This window comes from Elephantulus edwardii, unplaced genomic scaffold, assembly GCF_000299155.1.
Source record: "Elephantulus edwardii isolate Elephantulus edwardi_28Jun2011 unplaced genomic scaffold, EleEdw1.0 scaffold00112, whole genome shotgun sequence".
NCBI classification, from domain to species: domain Eukaryota; kingdom Metazoa; phylum Chordata; class Mammalia; order Macroscelidea; family Macroscelididae; genus Elephantulus; species Elephantulus edwardii.
Window position 1 is genome coordinate 11960915 of NW_006399862.1, and position 8828 is coordinate 11969742.

The window sequence follows — 8828 nt, forward strand, 5'->3', positions numbered from 1 at the left end:
CGAGTGGTTCCACACAGTTAGTACTTAGACATTGTATACGAGAAGGAGGGCAAGATGTCCCAAGCAATAAGGATGTAACATCTCTAGATTGGAATGTGAGTATCTACATTGTTTATGCTGGATGTTTCAGGCAAGTGATAGGGTTTATGTATTTGTTAAAATATTTTTGGGTTTCGTAGCTTATAAAAATAGCATGCTCTGCATCCCACCTCTAAATCTAGGCTAGTCTTAAAGAGTTGTCCTTGATAACATTGTTAATCACCTTGCACATAATTTTCCTCATAGATAATTAAGTAAGACGATGATTTTTGAAGAAATGTGGGTCTTCTTACAAATAGTTAGTGTACTAACAGGTGCGTATTAAGTCCATAGCTAAGTCCTTTGATAGGAATTAGAAAAAGTCCAAGAAAATTTTATAAAGTTATTTTCTCATTTGTGAAATAATGAAAATGCTGTTTGGTTGCCTGTTCATTAGCAATCATTAGTCTTGATTAGTTCCAAGATTTATTAGAGCTGTAGGGATCTTCAGAATTCTTTCCTTTTGTGTATGGATTTAGGTAGATAGAATATTTTTCTGGGATAACTTGGCTACTTTGACAAAAAAGTTTTGCTTGATTGCTGTTAGGGCTTTATCCTTTCAGTTTCAAGTAGCTAATCTCCACCTTCCCTTGTTTCCATTATTCCTGTAGTTAACATTTGTGTTTCCATAGTAGTTCTTTATCTTTCTCTTTAATGGTTGTACAGTTGGTAGTACTTTTATCATTTGCTATGTTCCTTGTTGCCTTTTTTTGGATCTATCTTTACTTGTCCCCTTTCACTGTTAGTAGGGAATTCTGGAGGAAACAGTCCTTGTAGCCAACTTTGTTTCTAGGATGTTTGCTCCAACTTTTTGTGAAGCTTTCCGAAGCTCTTCCAGATCTTATTCCAAGGAATGTGGTCAGTCTTGGAAGATCATTATTCCATTTGAACTTCTTTATTTTATGGAATTATCACAGAACTCAGGGTTTTAAAGTCATTTTCATCTAAGTTTTAAAGGCAGTTTCATCTAAAATTTTTAATTATGTATTTCATTTTTAAAACTGTTGATACAGTGAGGAAGAAAACATTAAATAATTAAAACTAGGATTTTTTTAATAAGATTTGGGTCATGCATTTCCTTTAAATAGTATGGGTGTTAGCAAGAAGGCTTTATGTTACTGAATGGATTCAAGCAGCTGGTGGATTCGAACCTTGTGCCTTTAAGTTAGAAGTGCAATAACAGAAAATTTAACCAACTAGTTTTATTTAAGTCATTATAATACTGATTTTAATATCCTCACCCCACCATCTTTCCGTTATCCTTGACTGTGAATCTGAGAGACTGTAGCAGAACTTTAGTGTTCATGAGCCTTATGCTATTGCTCTTGCTTCAGAATTGTTAATGCCAGTGTTGTCTCTGACACTAACCAGAAGGGCATTTGTAGGCAGGCGCTGATAGCCAAGACTAGAAGTTCTGAGCCAGAGATTGTCAGGGGTCTGCTAATTTAGGATTCAAACATGAAATAGTTTAAGAACAATTAAATATACTTCTGGATTGTATAATTGAGAGAAATGTGTTTTTCTGATAGAGTGAAGGTACACTTCTAGCAACTGGTTCATATGATGGATTTGCCAGAATATGGACTAAAGATGGTAAGTGAACCATTTTCCTTTTAACTTGCTGATGTGACTTTTTTCTTTTTGCTCCAAAATTTTAAATAAAGTTAATGTTTTTCTTTTTAAATTTTAGGTAACCTTGCTAGTACTTTGGGACAGCATAAAGGCCCTATATTTGCATTAAAATGGAATAAGAAAGGAAATTTCATCCTAAGTGCTGGAGTAGACAAGGTAATATAATTGTCAATAATTCTTGCTCTGTTAGTCATAAAAATCAAACATTCACATCTGGAAAGTTGAAATGTGAATCAATTATAATGACAAAATGCTTGCCTAAATTTTTCTGTTTGCTCATTCCTTAGTCTGTTCATTACAATGCCTTTCCCCCTCATCTCTGTGACTCTACCTCCACTTCCTCTTTAGTTTTTTACTATATATATATATGTATATATAATTTGAGCCATAATGACGTATATTCTTCTGTCATCAAACTGAAGTTTATAGTTTACTGCACAGGTAAATATTGTAGGGGAATAATTCCATGGGATATCCTAGAGTCACTTTATTCACTGACTCTTACTTATTTTCACTGAACAAAGATGGTGAGATACAACTAAAACAGGACCCATTTCCTCCATTTTTTACCACTTTAGCAACCAAAATATAACTGAGAAATGACATGCTAACAGGGAGAGTTAGCACAGTGAGGTGTTAGAAAAGGGAAGGATGAGAAATTAGTTCAGTCTTTGTGTGCATTTGAGTGGTTCAAGTATGATAAACTTTAAGGAGACTGGGAAGGGAAGACCAAAGGCCTAGCCATAATTGTATCCTTAGTCACTGCAGGGTCTATATAGTGCTATTGTAGGTCAGAAAAATTAGTAAAAGAATAAATGCTTGAGGGAATTGAGAATATTTCAATTTCTGTATTATAGTTTGATATAACAGAAAAGATGTAACATTGTCAAAGTTAAATTCCTTTTGATCTTTTATTTCATAAACATTCCATGATTGAGAACTAGCTTTATTATCAAGATTGTGTCATCTTACATAAAAAGCTGTGAAACTGTTTTATTAGAGTTTCTAAAGCAAGACTGATAGCTTAATCCCTTTTGGGACTGTAGAGTTTATAGAGTTCAATATAAGAAAATGCCCCATACTTTTTAGACAACCAGTAATGTGTTATTTGAAGTGATTTGTTTGATAAAAATCACCAGGGAAAAATTAAAATTGGTAAGATTCTTTTTTAACCTCATAGTGAATTCTTTTGTCTTTTTTTCCCTAATCTCAGACTACAATTATTTGGGACGCACATACTGGTGAAGCCAAACAACAGTTTCCTTTCCATTCAGGTAAATTACATGGAGCTTTCTTCTGTTCACTAAGGGTGCCAGCTACAAACCTAAAGTTTGACTATTTGAAACCCAACCAACTGTACCATTCTCGAGGAAGAAAAGACCTTGTGATTTGCTTGAAGCCCAGAAAACCCTCTGGAACAATTCTGTTCAATATTGAATTGAGTCTGAATTGATTCAGCAGCAGAGGGTTGTGTGTTTTGTTTTGTTTTGTTTTTTTTAAATCTTTATTCTCTGTTTCTAATTAAACCTTAAACAGCATATATTTTAAAAATCTTGAAACACTGAGTATCAGTCTGGTTCCTGGTTTGTTCTGTAATTGTTGGAGAATCCTCACACATTGATTATAACATATACCATAAAGAAAGCATTTGCAAACAGATGCAGTTAATGAGATTATACAATGTAAACCAACTATAGGTTTTTGAATCATAAGATCTGGGTTTGAATGTGAGTCACTTAACCTTTTGGAAGCTCATTTTCACTTACCTGTATATAATTGTTTTTAACGAGGATAATTATGTATATGGCATATGCTAGAAAGCCTTACAAACTTGAATGGTATTGTTTCAGTTTGGATTGCTGTATCTAAATCATTCCTCATGTGTATATAAGGTTTCCCTAGTTTATTGGAGCATAAATTCTCTCTTTTTAAGAAATACTTTAATATTATTTTTTTCATTATAAAATATTTGCTTTATCATCGTCATAATCCCTTAAGAATATTACTATTGCAGAAATATTCTCATATCTTGTTTCCATCAGAATGTTCAGTCTCCTAAAATTGTTGCATAATATCATAAACCTGATGAGCCCTGCTTTATCGTTGATATATATTTCCATGGGAAGTCTTGCTAATTTCTTTGCCATTGAATTCTTAAGCAGTTACACTAGAGTTACTAGGGAGCACTGGTGGCCAAGTGGTAAAATACTGTGTTGTATCTCAAAGGCATTTGTTTTGAATCCAGTAACTGCTCCATGGGTTAACTGCCTCTGAAAACTCACTGGTGGGTCAATTATGGGTCAGTTATGATTTGAGGGCACACAACAATGACTGCTTTTTCCAGAATATTCACCCAAACTGAAACAGTCGTTTTAGGGCTATGTATGTAATGTAGCCTGCTGCTTTAAAGGTTTTGTTACAATTGGGAGGAGTTTTGCTTTGGAGACTGACTTAAAAGAAATCAATCTTTGGTAACATCCTTTTCATGTATCCAATGACACAGCTTCTGACATTGCGCTTTTTGGGGGGTGGAGGGGGGTGGCTTTCTCTATTTAGTGTGACTCAACAAGCCAAATAAGGTGCAGAACTATTTTTCTGTAGTATCTGGGCAACTGGGGACTATAAAACAATTTAGCATCATTACATACAGGTTTTTGTTTTTGTTTTTTTTTTCTGGAAGCATAAAAGATTATACTGAATAAATTTTACAGTAATTTTTAAGGCCTTCTAAGGGACGTCACGCTTGGGAGGGTGGAGGGACGGCGCAGGAGGGGAAGACCCTCTATGAGATGGATTGATTCGGTGACTGGCGTAATCGGGATGGGTGTGTTGGAGGCCGTGCGATTGGCACAGGATAGAGCAGGGTTTAGCGCTGTTGTGCATAGGGTGGCTATGAGTCGCAAACGACTCAACGGCACATAACAACAACAACAACAAATAAGTCTCCTACCTCATAGGAATGCTATTAACTTGAAGTGAGTGTGGGGCAAAATTAACTGTCATCTACTGTGTACTGTCAGAAAATCAAAAGAGCCGAACTTGTTTAGCATTTCTTAAGCTGAAAAAAATAATGAACTCAAGCCATGAATTGCAATCCTTACAGATACTATGGGCAAAATAAGGAATGACTTAAGAATCATTAGAAGCAGACAGAGTATGCAGAGTCATTGTACCAAAAAAAAATTGGCTAACAAAGAATTATTTCAAGAAACAAGACAAGGAAGAGACAGTGCTGATGAAGGACAAAGTATAGGCTGCTCTGAAGGATTTGGCAAACAAAAAAGGCCCCAGGAATTGATGGAATACCAGTCGATGTAGTTCAACAAACAGATGCTGACCTCCATGTGCTCACCAAGTTGTGCAAAGAAATCTGGAGGACAGCTACTTGGGCAACTGATTGGAAGAGATCCATATTTATTCCCATTACAAAAAAAAAGTGACTCTACAGAGTGTGGAAATTATTGAGCAACACCACTAGCAAAATCCTCTTTAAGATTATCGGGGGGTGGGGGGGGGAGTATCCAGAAAAGACTTGAATAGTACGTTTGATAGAGAACTACCAGAAATACAGGTTGGGTTTAGAAGAGATCTGGCCCTAAGGACATTATTGCCAATGTCAGATGGATCTTGGCAGAAAGTACCAGAAGAATGTCTTATCTGTGTTTCATTGACTATGTGAAGGCATATGAATTTGTGGATCACAATAAATTGTGGGTAACCTTGAGGAAAATGGGAATCTCAGAACACTTGATTGTGCTTGTATGAAACCTATACTTGGACCAAGACGCAGTCCTCAGAACAGAGCAAGGAAACATTGCATGACTCAAAATCAGGAAAGGAATGCGTCAGGGGTGCATCCTCCCCATACCTTTTCAATCTGTGTGCAGAACAGATCTTTTAGGAAGCAGGTCTTTATGAGAAGGAGTGGGACATTAAGATTGGAGGAAGACTCATTAACAACCTACAGTACTCAGATTATACAGTCTTGCTTGCTGAAACTGAAAACCTGAAAAACATGTTGCAAAAGGTCAAGGACTATATAGTCTTCAATATGGATTGAAGCTCAACATCAAGAAGACAAAGATTCTCACCACTGGACCAATTGGCAGCACCATGACAGATGGAGAAGAAATAGAGGGTGTTAGCAGTTACAGCTTGCATGGTCCACAGTCAACACTCCTAACACCAGCAATCAAGAAGTAAAAAGACAAATTGCATTGGGAAAATTGGTCATGGACCTCTTCAGGATGCTGAGAGCAAGAGTGTCAATCTGGATACAAAGGTGCACCTAATCCATCCCATGGTCTTCTCAGTTACTTGTTAAGCTTTGGAGAGTTGGACAGTGACTAAGGATAACAGAAGAAGAATAGATGCCTTCAAGTTGTGGTGCTGGAAGAGTCTTGAGCATACCACGGGTTGCCAAGAAAACAAATAGGTCTGTCTCTCCTTGGAGGCTAGGAGTTTGAAGCTCCGCCTTGAAACTTATGCACTAGCTTATGCAAACTAGCTTATGCACTTGACCAAGAGAGATTGGCCCTTAGAGAAGGCCATCATGCCTGGAAGGGTGGACAGGGACACCACAGGAGAGGAAGACACCAGTGAGATGGATTGATAAAGTAACTGGGGCAATGGGAGTTGGAGTGTCATAATTAGTGAGACTGTCTCAGGTCAGGGAAGGGTTCAGAGCTTCTGTACATAAGTCACTGTACATTGCAGGCAACTCAATAACACATAACAGCAATAACATACTATGACAGGTTTGAAAGCAGGAGTGGCATCCACTTTCTAAATAACATGCCTCCGGAAACTCAGTGAACGTTGATAAATGCTGATAGTTGTAGAGGGGCTTCAGGCCTTTGTTCATTAGGTTGCTATGAGATGTGCTTGACTCAGGCAGTCAACAACAACACGTGTGTACTAGCTTTGTGTTACAAATAGTATTTTTTTGTGTACATGAGTCCATTTAATCCAAAGTAAGGTCCTGAGTGGCTCAATTTTGGCTGAGCTACCAATGTCATAAAAACTGGTCATTTGAAGCTTTGATTTTTTTTTTTTGTTTGTTTGTTTTGTTTAATAGATACAAATAATTTCACCTGAAGTTGTCCCCCAACTCATTGCTACTCATTATCATATTCTCCCAACTCCTTTCCTCCCCTTTCAGTTATATTTGAATTAGGTCTTCTAGTCCACAAATTGTGCTTTTTTTGCAGTGTAATAACCATATACATACAATATACACACATAGTGCACACACCACATACATACAGTAATATAAACCTGTATGGTATATATAGTGTAATGTTCTCCTCCTCTAATTCTAATGTCTGTTGTTATTCTAGGGCAGCTTTTGGCAATTTGAATTTTGGGTTATATTTTTCTTTGCCCAGTAACTTTTGATTGGACGGAAGGCATTGTGAATTCTACCTTGTTAATTGCTAGATATTTCTGTACTCTTAGAAGTTTTGTGGACTTTGTTTTGAAATTCAGTTAAGTTACTTTGGAAAGAATTTGATCCTTATGTGTCTTGATTTTGAGTCCGGTGTCATTGAAATAGCCCCTAGTGAAGGTCTGATTGTTTCCCATAGCTGAAGAAGAGTTTTACCGAAGTTTCCAGTGATCATGAGGTTTTCTAGTCTGATTGATAAAAACATCATTCCTAGTCTTGAATATCTGGCATTGTTCCTTCTAATCATTTTGAGTGATTTTCTTCCTTGTTTCCACTAGGTTTTTTACACACACAAGTGCTGATTGGTGCTCAGTTAAATGCAGAAATAGGGACCTACTTTGTCTTTGAGAAATATCTGTGTAGCTGGCTTCTCTCTGGTGCACTGTCCTGTGAACAATTTCTTGGTCTCCTCAGAATTCCAGTTTTTCCTCCTGAACACAGGACTTCTTTTTCCATTGACAGACTTCCTTTGCCATGATCTAGAAACCTTTCCAAATTGTAAACTTATAAACAGCATAAGGAAAATTTTATAGTTCCCATATTACTGCAATAGTTGTATGTTCTCCTTTTGTAATGCCCAGTGTCTTAAATTGCTATTTATTTTAGTAGTTTTGGAGAAGGAGGTAAATTTGGTCTCTGTTACTCCATCTGAGTTAGAAGTTGAAGTCTTTCAATGCATTTTTACTTATTTTCTATTTCTGTACTATGTATTCAACTGTGTACACATTAGCATAAAGCATAAGAAGTAGATGAGTAATGAATAAACCCTTTTCTCTCCTCATAGGTTTCTTCTTTCTAAATTAGAGTTTTTATGGGTTAATGAGAAATTATAATCTTAGTTCTAGGATTTCAAAAGATTGAATAACCTTGGGCAAATTAATTAACTTTTTCCTAACCCCTTTTATCTTGTTTAAAATAAGACCAGTAATAACAGTCATACCCCTCACATACCACTTACATGAAAAGACATTTTTTTTTTGTTAGGGATGCATTCTTAGATCACTTGAATTTTCAGACTATTATAAAAATAAATAGAAAAGGATATGTGCTTTTAGATTAGGTCAACCTATAACCATTGTAGTTTAGGGATGAGGCATATGAAAAACATCAATCATATAACCATATTGCAGTTACCCATCTACTCTGTTTGGTTTGATATTTTATCAATCTGAAGACACAGCTGGTTTTGTTTTCTTAGCCTTTTAACATTTTTGTAACTTGTTCTGCCCCAAGTAATACCATAGTGTATCTGGGCAGATAAATTTAATTCAAAGGCTTTTGACTCTGTGGATCATAACAAACTGTGGCTGACTCTGAGAAGAATGGGAATCCCAGAGCATTTAATCGTGCTAATGAGAAACCTATACTTGGACCAAGAGACAGTCGTCAGAACAGAGCAAGGGAACACCACATGGTTCAAAATTGGGAAAGTTGTACACTAGGCATGTGTCCTATCTCCATACCTTTTCAGCCTGTATGCAGAGCAGATTATCCGAGAAGCCGAGCTCTATGAGGAGAAGATCTATTAACAATCTGCATTATGCAGATGACACAACCCTGCTTGCTGAAACTGAGGAGGACCTCATGCACTTACTGCAGAAGGTCAAGGACTGCAGCCTTCAGTATGGACTGAGGCTCAATATCAAGAAGACAAAGATTCTCACCACTGAAC

General features: G+C 36.6%; 1 protein-coding gene across 1 annotated transcript in view; it reads left to right on the top strand.

Annotated features, from left to right (window-relative positions):
- TBL1XR1 (transducin (beta)-like 1 X-linked receptor 1) overlaps positions 1 to 8828 on the top strand; it is a 165579-nt gene that overhangs the window by 135901 nt on the left and 20850 nt on the right. The window contains exons 6-9 of the mRNA XM_006892190.1: positions 5 to 95; positions 1608 to 1671; positions 1769 to 1866; positions 2924 to 2984. Of these exons, the coding sequence (XP_006892252.1) occupies positions 5 to 95; positions 1608 to 1671; positions 1769 to 1866; positions 2924 to 2984 (314 nt within the window). The remainder of the gene's footprint in view (positions 1 to 4; positions 96 to 1607; positions 1672 to 1768; positions 1867 to 2923; positions 2985 to 8828) is intronic.